Source organism: Aptenodytes forsteri, unplaced genomic scaffold (genome assembly GCF_000699145.1).
Source record: "Aptenodytes forsteri isolate BGI_AS27 unplaced genomic scaffold, ASM69914v1 Scaffold53, whole genome shotgun sequence".
NCBI classification, from domain to species: Eukaryota; Metazoa; Chordata; class Aves; order Sphenisciformes; family Spheniscidae; genus Aptenodytes; species Aptenodytes forsteri.
In genome coordinates this window covers 8,065,698-8,085,097 of record NW_008795909.1, presented here as the reverse complement: position 1 = coordinate 8,085,097, position 19,400 = coordinate 8,065,698, and the positions used below count along the sequence as shown (strand labels likewise).

General features: G+C 33.8%; 1 protein-coding gene across 1 annotated transcript in view; it reads right to left on the bottom strand.

The window, feature by feature from the left end:
* Nucleotides 1–19,400, bottom strand: part of CUNH3orf67 (chromosome unknown C3orf67 homolog) — an 86,449-nt gene that overhangs the window by 46,597 nt on the left and 20,452 nt on the right. The window contains exons 6-10 of the mRNA XM_019473455.1: nucleotides 13,372–13,486; nucleotides 10,333–10,489; nucleotides 7,469–7,633; nucleotides 1,627–1,763; nucleotides 233–413 (exon numbers count right to left, since the gene is read on the bottom strand). Of these exons, the coding sequence (XP_019329000.1) occupies nucleotides 233–413; nucleotides 1,627–1,763; nucleotides 7,469–7,633; nucleotides 10,333–10,489; nucleotides 13,372–13,486 (755 nt within the window). The remainder of the gene's footprint in view (nucleotides 1–232; nucleotides 414–1,626; nucleotides 1,764–7,468; nucleotides 7,634–10,332; nucleotides 10,490–13,371; nucleotides 13,487–19,400) is intronic.

The window sequence follows — 19,400 nt, the reverse complement described above, 5'->3', positions numbered from 1 at the left end:
CAGTGATCCCTGGCTCAAACACTTACAACACAAATACCTGCAGAGAGAGTGAGCATTTATTCAAGCTCATACAGTAGAATAAGTCATGATTTAATATAAATGTCTTCAGTAATTAACAAGGTAGATAAAGGATTAGAAAAACAGAGAATTAAATCTTACATTCTGAAGTCAGAATCATGCAAAAATGTTGGCAGTTTGTGAACTCTACATATTCTTTGCTTTATGCTCTTACCATTTTGAGATACATCTTTAGTTGTTTGGTGGGTATTTCTTTTGCCTCCTTGATCTAAAGAATCATTGCATGGTGAGAACGATAGCTCCAATCTCTCAATGACTTGTACAGATTCAGTTCCCTTTCCTGAACTTTGAAGTCGGCGTGATCTATTACTTTTGCTACCCCAGGTCTTTGTTACCTTGAAAGACATTATTTTCTTAATGAAAGACAAAAATGTAACAGCTTTCAAAATACTCAAAGGTAGACACACATTTTGAATTAAGCTTATTTTTCAAATAAATGTTTCCAAATTTTTTCTTTTTTAAAATATTATCTTTTCAGGAAACTTTATGGTAGGTACAGTTCTATGTGGTATCTTCAATCTTTACAGTCTAGTAACAGGCAGGGTTTTTTCACTGAGTGAAAGGAAAACAAGGCAAAGAAAAGGGAAAAAAAATTAAAATTCACTATCTGGATAAAAAGACAGTGAAACTTGTGGCTATTCTAGACCTCAGGAGGAGTCCTTTCTTCTTCAGAGAAAGGAATCTCATTTTACGTCTTAGTTTTCAATTGACCTCCTACAGAAGAGTCTACTTCCTTTGGCTGGATCCTTTATTCACGGTGTTAAACTGGGAATTGTAGTCCTGACCAGATGCCTAAAACCTGCATATTGTTTGCTGGCAGAGTGAGACCAGCTGTTTTCCCTGGCATTGTAATTGACAGCATCTCATGAGCTACTCTATGGCTGACTATCATCCACTTAGAGCATACCAAAATGCAGAGTTTCTGCTCTGCATCATAGCTCTCATAAGGAAAAATATTTACACACACACGCAAATTTCAGCATTCTAGAACAAAAAATTCAGAAAAATAAGAATGATAAGAAATCACAGAATAATTTCAGAAGGAAGAGACTTCTGTAGGCCTAATGCTGAAATTAGATCAGCCTGTTCCAGTCAATTTTTGTTATCTTTGAAAGTCTTGAAATTCCACAAGTTCCCTGTGACCCTGTTCCAGTACCGAACCACTTTACTTTATAGTTATACCCAGTCAGAGCTTCCCTGCAATTTGGGCCTGCTGCCTCTTGTCCTATCACTGCACCTCTTAGAAGAATCTGGGCCTGTCTTCTCTACAACCCTGCATTAGTTGAAAATAGCAACTAGATTCTCCCTTAGCCTTCTCTTCTGCGGGCTGAACAAACCCATGTCGTGTGCTGGAGCCACCCAAGCATTTTACTTGCCCTCCACTGGATGTTACAGTATCTCTCGCACTGGGGGTCCACGACCAAACACAGTACTCCAGACACAGCCTCACATCAGTTCTGAAGAAAACCTTCAGTGTGACTCCTCTGCTTGTCAATCTCTTCCTTGGCAGAAATGCCAGCAGTTTTGTTGTAATTTAAGCTTTCTTACCTCTCCAGATACCCTTGTACTGACTCTTCTGTTTGAAGATGGAGGTGGCCCAAGGATCTTTGATCCAAATGCAATATGTGATACATGCTGAGTTTTACTGCTGCGTATATTGCCTTGTCCTCTATTAACCAAGCTACCTAAGTTAAAAAAAAAGTTCTAAAAAAATTACAGTACTTACAAAGAATAAATATTAATACTTTTTTCAAATAAACTGAAATAAGAGAATTATGAATACTAGACATACATAAAAATTATGTTCCTTTATAGCACAATCCCTAGAAATATGTAGGAATAGCAAACGCATATTTTATAAAAGTGTGTCAACATACAAGCAAGAAACTTTTGGTCTATTATATAGACATATTTCTAATCTCCTTGGCTTTAAAGATTTATTTAAAAAGGGGCTATTTATAAACAAAAAAAAAAATTGGTTTGCATGATTTCTTTAGAACTTCAATGAAAACCTAGCTTCTGACAGGAAGAAAAAACAACTCCAATAAATAAAAGAATAAATAAATAATAACACAAGAAAACTGAGGCAAGACTGTCAAGGTATCACTCACAGCTCAGAGGAGAACTATCTACATGTAGCTTGCTTTTTGAAATTACTGAATCTACTGTAATACCAGGGCTGACCCCTAGTATTGCAAACATACTCTATACCTGTTAAAATGTCCTACCCCTTTCATTATTTATTTTTTTAGTGTTTAAAAATGTAGATATATTTTTGTAATTCTTTTCAAGCACAGAAAATGCCAACCAGTCTGCAAGACAAACAAAAACTAACTATGGAATGCAGGTGAATGTTCTGAAAAAAATTTAAAAGGGAAGGACAGTAAACGGTTACATATTAATTTCATCACCAGGGTTGCAGAACTGCATGTAATAGCTATTTTCTTCTTTTTTAATTCCCCAAGATTGTCAGTGAATTCTCCTTTCCTGAACTGATAAAAAAGGGTATCTTCACATTAATTTATAGTTAAAATTTACAATGTCTGAAGATTTTTTCTTGCTACAACTTCAGTGTTAAATTGCTATCTCACTTTAGAGATCTGACACCTTCATACATCAGTAAAGTAGAAACAAAATATTTTGTCGATTCTCCTAAGCATTTTCCGTAGAATTATTTAATCTTATTTCAAGATCAGCTTTATTTCCAGTGTCATCAAGGAAATGAAAGAACGATTATGCATTAGCCCCCAAATATCATAATTTACTGTACTAATAAGCACAAAAGAAGCTACTTTCTGCCATTACTTTCTTCCCTTTTTCCTGATGTGACATTTGGTTGCTGCTAACAGCTGCCATTTCACAAGATTAGATGACCTGTCTTGGTTTAACATCAATTTCTTTAATTTGCTGACTACCTTGGGATGTTGTTAGCTCCAATTATAAAAGCTGATTTGCATGAAAATCTCTCTTTATGAACACATTAATTGATTTTAATTAATTACCTACATCTACACATAACAGTGTGTTGATGGCATAATGAAATAATATGTGTAATTAAAAGTGGATGATACTAAAAATAATTTGTGCTTTTGATTATCAAATATCAAAGTTTAGCAGATAAAAAGAACGTTTTCCAATTAAAATGTACTTAAACATACCAAAGCTTCCATTTTCAAGAAGGCCAACTTCTGAAATTTGAATAGCATGTCTGGAAGAACACATGCTATGTTCATAAGATGGGATTAAAAAAAAAGATTAAACCTTAAACTGAAGGCATTTCATTTTCATGCAGGTCAGAGATGTAATAATTAATTATTTTACTATACATACCTAAGGGCTATCTATCTTTGTAGTCCAGATGGTAAAACCTGAGTCTTGTTTTAAACGAACATTCATTTTTCTGTTTAGATACATCATTCACACTATTGTACTAACTTAAGTTTTACAGTCCCTCATATTTTGACAATCCAGCCAAGAACTATTGATTTTTGAATACAGTCATTGAGAAACTGAATTCCAGTGTTTCCTCTGCTATTTCAAAAGCAAACTTACAATCAAACTTCACAACAGAACTTTGGCTTGACTACTTGTAGGGCAATAATACTCTAAAAATATTATTTACCCTTTAATATTACAAAAATGGTACTTGCATGTAAAAAAAGCTGAATGTAATTTAAATAAGGAAATGTATGAAGGGTCTTACTCTAAGCAAAAATTTAAACCCCCTCCTATTCATTTCAACTGCTGTAGGACAGTCTGCCTTTACTAATGAGGTATATCAAGAGAGAGCAAAAGTTAACTACTTGAAAAAGCATCAGCATGGTAGCTTAGTGCAGATGATAAAATCTTTATGAGTTGTTTTTTTCATATTCTGGTAACAACAGAAAAGAAGTTGTTTAAAAAGTATTTTCTTAAACCTTTCATATTATTAAGGTTGTTCTCAAAGAAATACTTCTTTCAAAGTTTATTTTTCTTTAGAGCTTCATGAGATGCTACACGTTAAATACTATTGTTGGCTGTAATAGTCTTGTCTTTTATAGTATTAAACTTCACCAGCAGTTATCATCCCCTGTAATTTATCTTATTCCTTTGGTCAATACTTTACACATGTATTTCCAGAGCATTTTAACAGAAATGGTGGAAATGATTATTCACTGAATTCAAACACTAAAGATGAGAATCCTCAAGACTGAGAAAATACTAAAAACAGTGGAATAAAAATGTATCTTCCTTACCTACAGCACCACTTCTAACATTGCCTACACCGATGAAGATGTATTGGAAATGGATTTTTTATCTAATTTGCTTGTTCAGACCCACTTCTAAGCTACTTCAGATCTACTTCCTTCTCAAAAGATGTTCTACTATCCTGTTTTAGTATGATGAATCAATGACTCAAAAGGTGGTACAGAGTAAGGGGAAAATGAAAAACTTTAGTAAGACATTGCAATTATTATATGGTCCAAATTAAAGGCTTAGTCTTGTGTCTCGTACAGAAGCCAATAATAATGTAACAAAAGAGGAGAGGAAAGAGGGTGCCTACAGAGAGAGATTTCACCTGTGTATTTTTCTAAGCTCTAGCAGTAAGAAGTTTATGTACTTTTCAAGTTTAAGCTGAAAATAACAATCAATTCAACATTTTAAAAGGGGTGAAATTATCAGTTCTCCATGAAGGACATGAATCAGAGCATACAAAATATTCTCATTTTAAAATCCATTATAACCCTCTTTTTTAAGAAGTGCTTGCACATATTCTAGGATATTTACTGTTGCAAATGGATCTACAGAATAACTTTAAAAAAAAAGAGTACAGATTAGTTAACGTGCAACTGGATTTACAAAAGCAGTAATATCCTGGAAGTGAGGAAATTATATTTTTGATATGTTTATAATTTTAATCAATGAAATGTACTACTTGTGAGAAATACGGATTTTTTCTACATTGATTTATTTCCTCATTGGAAATGTAGATGATGTCTTCAAAACTCAAAACAACTGATTTAAAAAACCTGATTTTGTTCAACCAGAAAAAAACCTGTCAATAGCTGAAAATTGTATTTCATTCTTTACACAGCTACCTTAAGACCACTACTGTTTATGAGTAAATTTACAACTACGGAGTTCCATTAATGAACACAAACAATCTATGTCTCTTATTCTATTGCTGTTATTTAATGACAATCTTTCTCATTACAAAATTGTTTTAAAGAGATATTCATTATTTTGAATCAAAACATTAAGGACTGTAAAGACATTTGTCTTAGTGAAATTTTGCTATTGACTTTACTGCAGGTAGGAAGCAATACATAGTTTTAAAGCAAAATAGCAGCTTTAGTAAAAAGCAGTCAATTGTCTGACCCAAGTCTAGTTAAGCAATTTCACATTCAAATCTTGCCATTTGCTTCTACAGTTCAGCTTCTACTGATTCTTGGCTTACAAATCTTACGCAGACAGACATGCCAATTTAAATATAAAAACACAGGAAATGCTATTCTAGAACAGGCCAATAATCTGTCTAACATCCAGCTTCAAACAATGACCAAAACCAAATGCTTCAGAAATGGCACAAGATAATTTCAGTAGGGATTTATGAAATAATCTGCCTTCACCACAGTTCTTAGAGTAAGGTTGGAAAAACCTAGAAGTACAAGATTCAATTTTCCCTTCACATTTTCACTGGTGCTAAATACGACGACATGGACATTATTCTTACCCGTATAAAATGGCCAACTGATTTTGGAATCATACAAATTTCTTTACTTCACCAGCTTATTGTAGCAGTGGATTCCATATTTTAATCATATTCTGTGAACATGGTATTTTCTTTTATCAGTTTTTAATTTTCAACAAGATTCAATTTTCCCTTCACATTTTCACTGGTGCTAAATACGACGACATGGACATTATTCTTACCCGTATAAAATGGCCAACTGATTTTGGAATCATACAAATTTCTTTACTTCACCAGCTTATTGTAGCAGTGGATTCCATATTTTAATCATATTCTGTGAACATGGTATTTTCTTTTATCAGTTTTTAATTTTCAACTGCATCATCACATCAAATGATGTCTTGTTTTTGTGCCATGAGATAGGAAAAGCAGCTTTTATTGAACTTTCTTTGTATCACTAGTTACTTTATAAACTCCCTTAAACCAATTTTTAATGTTTTCAGCATCTCTTCATGTGAGACTTTTTCATTCATGCTGCTTCTCTCTGAATCACTTCTCTGTCTGTAAAAACTTTTCTGAGATGGTTTAACTGACAATCTATAAAGTATTTCAGATAATAATGCAAAATGATTTATTTAAAGGTTTGATACCTTTTCCATTTCATATGAATTTGAACTTCCTGCTACCCAGTATCTTAGTTTTTTTTAAAATGTAGCTACATATTAATCTGAGAATTCCACTGAGCTGTATCTATGGTGATGATAACTTTCCTTCTTTGACTCATTTAATTTTGACACTTTAAAGCTTAACTGTAGTTAACATTTATCCCCAAGGTACAATCCTTTGCATTTATCAAAGCTAGATTTTACATGGTATCATTTTACACATTTACCTAGTCAGTGGCCCCTAGCTCATAATTTTTCAACACAGTGGCCACAAGAAATAAAAATAGCAAACTGAAACTTTGTTTAGCAAAGTATGGTTCCTGCACATTACCTGCTCTGTAGTGTTTTTCATGAAAAAGTACATAGGGGACTGGCCATCTTACAAGTTCAAAACTCTCTGAAGTCCCACTCTTTACTAACCTAGTATCTGTATCATACGAAAATTTTGCTCCCACGTTATTCACTTCTCTTTTGAGATTATTCATAACAAAAAACTTCTAAGGCCTCCTGCTGTTAGCCTTCAGCTCTAATGAAAATTTAAAATTTGAACCTCTGCTTGCTTTCTGTCTCTTAATTTTTATCCAAGTCAATAGTTTGTATCTTGACACACGACTGCCTAGCTTCTTCCATAAATCTCTTCTATGCAATGCTGTCACAGTCTAAATTATATGCTTTATCTTCTAGCTTACAGAAACATTCAAATAACTTCAAGACACCAATAAGACAAGATTTCCTTTTTCAGAGTATAAACTGAGGAGACTATGCGTGGTCATACTGTTAGAAGAGTTTCATTAATGTAAACATACTTTAAAAAGAAGTGTAACAACTGAACAGCCACACTTCAACGTACATTCAAAAGACATACCTCAAATATTGTTGCTATAAATCCCACGCTTGAATTAGAATTGTTCAGGCTGCACATAGATCTCAAACTATAGAACAGATATATGTCTATGTGTCTATGACACCGGAACATACAGTTTTACAAAAAAATCCATTATTTGTATGCATACTGTAGAGATTGTATTCACAGTATTTTAATACAACGTAATACCTGTTTCTTGCACTGTTACTGGGTATCTCCTGCATTTTATTTCTGGCTTGTGAATTTTAGTCAGGTTCAGCAATTGTGTAACTTGTGGCACATCTGTATTTAGCTGACAGGTTCGAGGAATAACATCTGTGGGCTTATATGGCATAAATGGAACAACACACATATCTAGAATCAAAAAACACGGGCTTTACTTCACTCAGATGACACAACAGAATTAAATTTGACTTACATTATTTGTTAGATTACATATACTTTAGTTCATATGGTTATAACGATTTAATAGATTACGGTCACTTGAAAAATTTGCTGCAATTGTTCACTTTTAAGACAATAACACGTAAAATTTAAAATTATATTGTGCATTTTTTTAGGCCAAAAAATTTGAATACATTTAAACTAAGAAATATGGACTAATGGCTGGAATAGCCATAGTAAATCAACTTCCTTGATTTGGCAAGTGAACAAGCAAAACAGAATCACAAAATACATTTTGTTAATTTTTATTACAACTCAGCTTTAATTCTAATACCGATATACTGATTTTCAGACAAAATGAACGTCTGAAAATGGTATTTATATCAGTGGGACTGAAACAGCAGATAGAGAAGATCCATATATGTAAATAAAGAATTTGACAAGCTTTAATTTCAAACTTTGGACACCATTACACTTTCATGATAAACTAAAAAGCTGTCAACCCAACCTAGCAGAATGTGATCTGATTCTCTCTGCTTGCCCTTTGACAATCAATATAGACTGAGTTTATGAAAGTTATTCTCTATGAAGAAAGGTATCCAGAGTCAGAACCATTCCTGATGTTCTGATGCAAACTCCTTCCAAATTTCATAAGACTTGAATATAGCAAGCTAATGAAGATTAGCCTCTTTTCCAAAGGTAAGAAGAGGAAAACATAACCCCAAAACTAAACACAAATAATGGATCAAGTATTGAGATCCTAATAGAAAAATTAAAGTGTCCCATGTTATATTTCAGTAGTGGACATATTTTTCCAACCATTTTTTCACCAAGCCATTACATTATTTACTGCTGTAACACAAAACTTAGTGACAAAAACCTCATACATAACCTCCGGATTACTATGGAAACCAGAAACTAGGTATATATCAAGCCTGTATGCCTCAGTATCTCGGGGCAGAGAAGATGAATTCTTTCCTCTTCTATCTCAATGATCTCATACAGAAATAATTTCTTAGTATATGTTGTTTCTCCTTTCCACTTGCTATCATTTTAAGAATGCAAAACATACTGTATACGAGCTACTAAGAAAGAGTAACACACACATTGCACCTTGAAATCACTACTTCCACCACCAAGGAGGTTTAAGCAAAGAACTCGACCCTCATTACAAGTTGCAATGTCACTGCATTCAGTGGAGCTCAACTAAGTGGTCCAATCATCTGAGAGGAAAAAAGCTTTATCAAATCATGATTGTTAACTGAAAGTTAATTAATAACAACAACAAACTACTACTGTTTTTCTGTAATTGGGTATGAAGTATAGAGTTATTTTAACACAGCCAAACCTTAAGCTGTAATGTAATTTTAAGACTTGCCTAGATAAGGAAATTCATAAGCATACAGAAAATACTATGCCCACCAGCTGTGTAATAATCATAGAATTGATAATCCAGTAATTAAAAGTGCAATAATTTACCATGCAAACAGTTTATTAAAGCTGTCTACTCATTATGTTAACTACATTTTGGAATTTTGGAACTCATTTAGAACATTTACACACATTTCAAAAACTGTTTAGAATGGAAGACAGAAAACAATGCACTGATGGAATTAAATTAATTTAAAGCCAGTGAGGCCTCTAACTGCAGTTTCTACTGAGAATTTACCAGATTCTCTCTGCAGTAATTTTTTGAATTAATTTTTTTTTCCAACCTCACCAACAAAAAAAAAGAGGAGTAATCACAATGATCACATACTCTCCCTTATTGGTTTAGGTTTTCCAAATGGAAGATACATTTTGTTACACTTACAATACTGCTAACTATCCCTTCTTCAGAAACAAGAACCCTTTTTTCATGTGTGTTCTTTAAAAGCCACAACATGAAAATTTGAATGAAATCGAAGCTGACCTATACCTAGGGTTCCTCTAAAATAAGAAAGTGACAGCTGTGCTTTTTCAATTCCTCCTCTATTACTGCAAATATCAGTGAGGAATGAAGTTCTCTCCCTTGGAAAATAACGATTCAGGATTATGATGCTAGTTTGGAGACTGGTAAACCTTTGACCAATATCCTGCTCTATTACCTGCTCTATTACAAATCTAATCTCTCAGTTTTCAGCTCACCGCCAGTATTACTTTCCTGATGAACAAGGACACATTAGGATAAATGGACTAAAGATCACAGAGAGGTGCTTATGATAGTTTCATAGCTCTGTTTCCTATAATACTGTTTTGTTACATTTTTGTCTTGCGTTATTTAAAGAAGAAATCTTTCATCAGCTGCTAATGTCCAAAATTAAGAAAACAAGCAGCAAATGCTGCTAAGTTTAAGTATCTCTCTTTCCTTTCAGACACTCTCTTCTTGGCTGAAACCTGATTTCTATCAGCATAAGATACCCTCGTTAAAACAAGCTCTCTACTTGATAAATCTTGCCAGAATTTCTTCAATAAAATACTTATAAGGAAGTCAATGTTTAAAACAGAGGAGTACACATATATTTAATCAGTCGCCTAAAGTCCAACACTAGCAGATTTAATGTGCTGTACTACCACTTTAATTTTCATGAAATCATGTAATCTTTCAAATTGTCAATCTGATGACTAAGAAGCTTTGATTTTATAATATGAACAGTTATGGTTAAGGCTACACAGTAATTATAACACACCATCTTCCTCAGCTGTATCTTGAGGCTTGGATTTTAAAGTGAAGATCTTTCTCAGTTTACAGTTAGCTGAAATACTAATTCCATCCAAAGACTGGAAGACAGCTCCTCTGAATATTTCACTGGTGAATGCTACCAAGTCAATACACATATTGCACCACTAGAAAAGAGAAACAATACTCTTTAATAAAACCCAAACACTAATCATTGCAGAAGAGTATTAGTGTATCGTTCTCTATAAATGAAGTCTCTGTGGAGTATTAGATTATCACAGGCTGTGATTCACAATGCATAACATTTTGATATTAAAAAAGATATTCCTGTTCTTGCACTTACAACAATTTATACAAACAGATCCGTACATATGACCTAGTGACTGCCAGCCCAAGTGAGCTCTGTTACCCAGCATATCCACAATATGTTTTGCAGCTAACTTGTGAGAAAGTATATTTATTGAAGGTTTTCTGGGGGAAAAAAAATTGTTATTCAATATTACTTCATAAGTTAAAGTTACTGCAGCTTAAGTGCTCCAAAGGCTATAGCTGGAGATTCTTTGATGATTTCTGAGATTCAAAAAAAAAAAAAAAAGGATCTCTCCAAAGCTTGCACCCCTTCCACAGTGAAAACTATCAGGCAAATTTCTAGCATGGACAAGACCCCACTACTCATTGTCTATAATAAATGTTAACCATACCTGATAAGACATTTCCAAAAGACAAATCAGATAATGACAACTGCCTAGGTTGCTAAAGATCCTACTTAAATACATGTTTTAATTCTCATTAGATAGTTATTCCATTTGTTTCAGGAAACACTTTTAGAACACTAACATCAATGTGCTACACTCTCCTGCACTATTCAGTAGCTCTTTCAATTCTCTCAGTTTCAAGTTTTTCCACTTAATTCAACTCTTGTATACTGCTATTTTTTATAATATAGAAATAAGCAGTTACAGGTGTCTATTTTGCATGTGGACCATATTACAATTCCATTATTCTCCCAGAAAAAAAGGAGTTTCATATAAAACAAGTAATGCCACAAGCAGAACAACTAACAAAGTATGTTTTCTTTGTGGCTTTATGTTTTGCGTTTAGAGTCTCTGATGTTTAAAAACACATATGCTCATAGTTCTGGTGTTCCTAACAATTAATCTCCTCATCGATTCTGATATCTAGTGAGGGATGAGCTGATGCTAACACATCTTCTATAACCGGGAAATAAACAGAAATGGCCTTGAGGAGAAACGTAACCATTCTCATGAAATTTACACAACTGTAATATATTTGATATGATTACTCACATATAAAATTCAGTTGATCAATGGGTTGAAGTTTTATTCAGGGAGAAGAATACCAAGACATAATGATCATTCATGCCTCATTTCCTTATAAAGTCAAGGTAAAAGTACTAGTTTCTAAATGCCAAATAGTAAATATTTTTTGAGAAAAAAATTAGGTCCATACATTACTATTCAGCTTTTAAGTCTGAAATTTTGGAAGGAAAGGAATACTTGTTTTGAAGACACCAAGCAATGGAATGGAAAATGCAGTATTTAATTATAACTGATATTTCTATTGCTGAGGTTTAAAAATAGCATCATTTGTAAGAATACAATACAGGAAGCTAGGATATGAAAATGTAAACTATGTTCTACTGATGGAACAAACAACATATTATATCCATATTCACAACCAATCATACTGATAATAACGATCAGCCTGTGTATACAATAAGTTAAACTATCAGAGCCATGTAAAAGATCTATCTAATCACCGAAAGCAGCATACTCCCCCTCCTTTAAGTAAAAGCAACAATAAAAAGGCAGATAACCATTTAAAAGAAGACAGACTTGTATTCAGATACACTAAGAAATACAGACCTACTCTTTAAGGTTGGTCAAGTGTTAAGGTTATTAAAATATTTTGTCATTATAACTGATCAGAGCGTTTAGGTGGATCTCTGATTATGTTTTATTAATCTAAATTAAGATGTATAACTGAAGTTCATATTCTGATGGAATTTAACCTGGTGTACATTTATGCATACTTTAATCCTGAAACATTTGTGCTAGCCTGACACCAAGACCAACTAACTGAAATTATACTGAAGAAAAATAATTTCATTTCAGTGGATCTTGAATTAACGGCAACTTCAGGGGTATGATCTGATGCATATTCATTTGAAAAAAATCCAACCAGTTCTTCCCACAAAGCAGAAAACTCCTGAAATCTAAAATTATCACAGCTACCTTCACCTAAACTATCTTAAAAGAAGTCATAACTTCAGAGGTTTTTGTAAAATATTCTCTCACATGTCTAGCCTTAAATCCACAGATACTTAGCATACTGTTATTTAGTTCTCTTGGTGCATAGTTATATTTTAAAATATTTGAAATCTAACTATTCTCATCTGCAAATGACTTTCTAAAGCAGTAGTTGAGACTTCAGTCTTTACAAGGTTATATGGTAACCATCAGGTTTTGTATCCTGACAGCTATTACCATATGTTGTTGCTGGGCATGGGAGAAGGGAACAGGGAGAAGCTGATGGCTATTGTTTTATTTTCACCAGTTTGACATATATGTTGTTTTATATATACCAGAATCCGTAAGAACATGAAGCACATGAAAGTAGCCATCAGCTACAGTCTACCTGCAGCTCCAGTGAATGTAATAAAAGGTCACTACGGGAGAAGGTGCACATGAACAGGAGCACTATAATGAAGAAGCACCGGGGACACAGAGACAGAGAACTTTACAAAGGCTGAATAGACAGCAGAAGTGAGAGATAAACACATCACAAACAGCATTAATCTTGGAAAATGGGAATGAACTCCTAATGTTAGAAGAAGGGTAGAAGAGTAGTAGTATTAAGTAGTTCTGATACCGTCCAGTAGAGGGGACATACACATGTATCTTGAATCGGCAGGAACTGAATTCTAAACCAAATGGTAATTTCAACAGGTCTATAAACTTACATAAAACATTTCTGATATAAAAAGCGTGCTCAACCACAGTTCAAGGAATATTCCCAAGGTACTTACTATTTTGCGCTTGATGGTAAACAGAGGAATTTTTGCATGCAGAGGGGTTACAGATAACTCCTTATGGACCGTTGATAAATACAATCTTCTTTTAATATTTCCTAAATCAGTTATCCTATAAAAGAAGAAGCAGGAGAGAATGGAACAGATCTTTGTCAATTCAATAATCCACTATCTTTGGGCAATCACAAAAAAACTATTCATATGCAGAACCTTTATGTCAGTGATAGCAAATACAGAATTTAAAAATTACTTCTTTTACAAGATGAGTAATGAGATTTCTTTCTCAAATTCAAACTTTGTGGCTATATTCCTGCGTATATAAAATCACTTTACATGCTAATTTTATTTCAACAGTCTACACTCTTTGCTAGATTTCCATAGCCCTTCAGACTATGAAAGAATTCAATTTGTATGAACTGAGAACCCAGTAGCCTTTAATAATCACACTTGTTTCTGCCCCTTAAGCTTGTGTTATCTTGGGACACACTGTTACCTGCTAACTAGAAAAACATTACTTGCTTTCTTTTCCTAAAAATGCCCCTGTCATTTTATATAGACTCTTGTTGGCTTAAAGATAGACACAAGACATTGTCTGTCTGGTTTTACTTCCTGAGCACGTATCTTCAAATGTGAATTATAATACAAAAGTTTATTGCCCACTATTCAGGTCATCTCACAATGACATCAAGGATACTGAATCTGAACATGTCTAATAGATTCAGACCACAGCCATGATCACAAAGATTAGGTTTCCTTTAAACTGATAAAGAGGCTAATTTTTATGTTCTGTTTCTTTCAAGTCTTGTGAGCAGCTATACTGGTTTTGGCTGGGATAGAGTTAAATTTCTTCAGAGTAGCTTGTATAATGCTATGTTTTAGATTTGTGCTGAAAAGTGTTAATAACACAGGGGTGTTTTAGTTACTGCTGAGCAGTGCTTACGCAGCGTCAAGGCTGTTTTCTGCTTCTCAGCGAGCAGGCTGGGGGTGCACAAGAAGTTGGGAGGGGACACAGCTGGGACAACTGACACAAACTGGCCAAAGGGATATTCCACACCATAGGACATCATGCTCAGCATATAAAGCTGGGGGAAGAAGAAAGAAGGGGGGGACATTCGGAGTGATGGCGTTTGTCTTCCTAAGCAACCGTTACGCATGATGAAGTCCTGCTTTCCTGGAGATGGCTGAACGCCTGCCTGCTGATGGGAAGTAGCAGATGCCTATTTAGCTTTGGTTGCACATGCGGCTTTTGCTTTACCTGTTAAACTGTCTTTATCTCAACCCACAAGTTTTTGCACTTTTACCCTTGTGATTCTCTCCCCCATCCCACTGCGGGGGAAGTAAGAGAGCAGCTATGTGTGGCTTAGCTGCCCACAGCAGCACAGCCTTGATATTCCCCAGCAGTCCTACCTTACTATACCGTAGAACAGACATTACTTTAAAGGCTGCAATCTGTATGGTGAAATAATGATTAATTTACCTATTATTTTTGAACAGGCCTATTTCTAACAGATGGGTATTTCTCTGTAATTAGCAGTCCCTCTGAGAAGATGACAAATAATTACAATAAACAACTTTCTGTCACTACTTAGTGGTGTTAAAAATAATTACTCATAATCATTATATTTAAATGCTGGGTTTTAGTTTAAAATTGTGAGACTGCCCTGTAGATTATTTTTTTTTTATTACTGAAAACACTTTTTCATTAGTAAGGACTACCTGTAGCTTAACTAATGAAATGTCACCCAAAATTTGCAGATAAACACCCTGAAATGTTGTTAGGATTCCTTAGGTCAGCTTAGGAGGGCATTAACTCTGGAGCAAGTTACATACTTTAGCTGTTATGGCAATTCAAGTGTTCAACCAAGGACAGTACAAAATATACTGCAAGTATGTAACCATCAAAAGGTTCTACTAGTACAGGCAATTAAAAACACAGGAGCACCTTCTTGATGCCCCATAGTCATTAAGACCATCCTGCAAAGCAAACAGGAAGTCCGTCGGCTTTCCAGAACTTGTTGATTCTTTCCTCTCCCTTGCAGACAATCTGATCTTTAATCTATTAATCCTCATAACGTGGGTGGGCAAATCAAAATGAAGTGGAAGAGTCTACTAGCTGTTTCACTTTGAAAGACTAGCAGTTCCTCTCAAAATCACATGCACTTCAAAGGCAGAAATTTCACTACTGTGCCAGGGGAAGAACACTATATCCTCACCACTGCTATCCTTAGACATAGCAGATTTCAGTATCAGCTGCACATATATTTATGGATAGATGAATAATACCACTGAGTCCTTGAAAAGTGATTTCATCAGATGACCTCAAAGTGTCTTACAATGCTAGCATTCTGGGCTTGATCTTACTTTTGAAGAAATTTAAGCAAGATGTGAAATAATTCACCTAAGATCATCAGCAAGTTGGCCACATAGCTAAGCCTGTGCCCCAGATCAGGGCTTAGTTCCACATCCATTACTTTGCTTCTCATATACCCTTTGATGAAAAACCTATGGATGTAGTTTTCAGAAACTCTCCACTCTGCTCTAAATCTTGATGTTCAGAAGTGCTAAGAAATTGAGGCACCAAAGAACTTCAAAGAATTGGAGTAGTAGTTGCTTGCAACTCCCCTAGATCTCCTGGTTATGTGTAGAGCTGAGCAACTGTACAGAGGAACCAGGTAGCTGCAGTAACCTGAGTGCTGAAACACACATAAAAATACTATTCCTGCTGAAACTCAAACTGCATAATTCTCAATGGAGAATGTTGCTTTAAGTGATGCTATGACAAAGCAGTAGGAGCCTAGACTTAAGTCATGCATATCTCCAAATAACTGGCAATAAAAACTTAGAGTTAACTTTCTCATATTAGTTCAATATGTTTAAATTTTATTTTTTTTTTTTTTATATGAATAGTTTTATGTTCATCCCAAAAAATATTAGGTACCTTAGCAATAAAAAGGCCATTAGTAAATGTACAGCTCAGTTACATTCCGAAGTGCAATACAAAACACTCATTTAGGTAAAAATACACACATTTATATCAGACTGTCATATGTCTAAAATAAGATGGGTTTTGTGATGGTATGTATGCTGTAAAGAAGCAGAAAACCTTAGCTATATAGTTATAATCACAACTAAAGAAGTTTAAATTTTATTTCAGTAAATAAATTTAAAAGAAAAATATTTATATTCTACAGGTTGAAGTATATGAAACATTTGAAGAACAGGCAAAATTGGAGAAAGAAGATGGTCTTAAAATTCTGTAAAATAATTTGTTTCCTGGGAGAAGATAATTATTTGATAGTTGGTGTAACTTTCAGACTTTTCAGTTACATTGTTTCTTGGAAAATAAAAATAAAACAAGGGTCTGATGAAAAGTTTTTCTGAAATAATTCAGACAACAGGAGTTAGAATATTAGAACTCCCACTTGTAAAATGACTCAAAAGTACTTGTGGTGAAAGTCAACCTTTTTTTTTTTCTGTTATCAAAAAGCACGACCTATGTTAAACCTACAAAGGCAAGAAACATCTGCAGCACACACCTTGATTTTCAAAGATGCATTTAAAAAATCTATACAGGAGTTAATGTATTTTTATTATGTCTGTGCTTGAGTATTTATATCTAAGGGTCAGACATGTGATAGAGAAGTAATGAGACCATGTTTAGAAAAATGAGGTAGTCAACAGGAAAATCAACCTCACATAATAATATTCCTGTGATCAGCAGGTGCATAACTCTCCCAGCTATGGTCATTAACTGCATTCATTTCACACTTAACATCTACATTTGCAAACCATTTGAAAGTAAAATTACCTTCCAATTCAATTTTCAATTTTATTTTATATCTTCAACTTTGATTGACTATTCTCCTCACAATGGTAACTATAGTGAGATTGCAAGTAAATGGTGGCAACTACCCAAGAGTACAAATAAACTCATCTTCTCAGATTACCTATTCACTTTGCTTCTGTATGTGTAATAATTTATAACCATTTGTTAATATTCAATTCAAGGCTTAAAATGAACTTAGAAAAAATGATGCTAGACTGTTGAAGGGATGCTTCATTTATCAGGCTCACTTGTTCTTAAAATGAAAGTGTTTTTCTCCTTATAAATGACTTAAACTAGTAGTTTACCAAACATGAAAGTAGGTATTTCATTGATGTTGCTAAGCAAAGAGCAACTCCCATACAATTTATTATTAATGGAAATCTCTTTGTATCCTGGTCAAAATCCAGATAGAATGCTAAAAGCTTAACCTTTAAGCTTTTAAGTGTTAAGGTAAAGCTTAACTATTAGTGTTAGTATATTAGTACTTAGCAATTGTAGTACCATTTTCCCTATAAAAATTATGTGTTTCAGAAACATTAGATAGTATCATCATCATCTCCATTTTAAAGATAGAAAAACAAAGGAATAGCAATGGTCAGCTGATTTGCCATGCTTACAGATTCTTAAGTTTCCTTATTCAGGAGCAGTCTGTACTTCACATATGTTTTATTTTATGCGCTACTTGTAAATTGGTCTCACAGGAGATACTACATTATTGAACTGACTGCCTGATCATCTGAAATCCAGAGCACTGTATTCTGCCCTCATAAAACCAGACTTAGTTATGTTGGAAATCAATCAAATCTCTACAAAATAAGATCAGGAAGATTGATATATCACCTAGACTTAGGGAACAAGTTGTGAAGAACCAGCTTTATTTTTATATACTGGAATTTTCTGTTGATAGTTTTTCTGGACAGAATTAAGGAAAAACACACACCAAAGTCCCCTTAAACAGTATCCATAAAAAGGCAGTAATACAGGTGGCAGGTACAAAAAGAGAATCATCAAATCTGGTTGCTAGAATAGAAAAACTTTCCAAATATGAGCAATTACAAAGAACTGGTGATCCCTGAGCTCTCCCTACAAAATATCAACATATTTGCAATCAATTCTCCAACTGAAGGAATGACCTGGTATTTTCACTGATCAAGAATATTTGTTCTCAAAGTTTCATTACTCTTAGAACTTCATAAGTTTCCAAAATCATTCTAGAAGTGGTCATTAATATTCATAACATATACTCTAAAACGTCTATCAAATTTTTTAACATCCTTGGTTTTGAAATGAGCTGATCTTTTTCTTATTTTCAAGTATTTAGTAAATTCTATTTTAAGGCATGGTGGTATGTTCCTCTGAAGAATGGCTAACTGTGCCAAATAGTTTAGAAAACCGTAATTCTAGAAAATAGTTTTTAATTTGTTCAGTACAAAGTACTCTAATAAGTATTAATATGTGGAAAGTTTAGTGCCTACTTCTTTTCAAGAATCTAAACAAATTACCCTTACAATGCAGTTATTTATGCCTGCAACTAATTCTGTTGGCTCTTTAGTTTATTGGCTGTTATTCTTTCCACTTTGTTTTTCTTTCCATGAATTTATCTATTCTAAAGAGACAATCTGTCCTTTCATGTTTACAAAGACAAAGAAAAGGTTATGTTTGCACCTGCTATATGTAACAGTTCTCTTAAGTACAGCAGTATTTCTCACATTTAGCAATTCTTAGTAATTAGAATAAATGGTTAAGAAGTCTGCATTTTAAAAAGACAAAACTAAGTTTTCTTGCTAACACTGGATCATGCATTTTCTTTATTTGGCATATGAAAATCCTGACTAACAAACCCTAGCAACCAAACATAAACAGGATTCAGTTTACTCCACATTACTTAAATTGATCCACCAACCAAAATACACATAATTAGTACTTTTCTTCTCTCTAAAGTCCTAGAAGACTTTAGAGTAGTATCACCAGGACATCATCTAACACCATGATAAGATTTACTCTATTCATTTAATAGCATATCATATGATAGGTTAAAATAGACTCACTACCTAGCAAGTTAAAACTTAACAAAACAAAGCATCTCTCCCAACAGTTTCAACAGATTCAAGATATATTTAAACAAAGATAAAGTGATACTGGTTAAAATAATTACTTTCAGGACATTTTGAAACTTATGCAGAAATACTGCAACACAAAG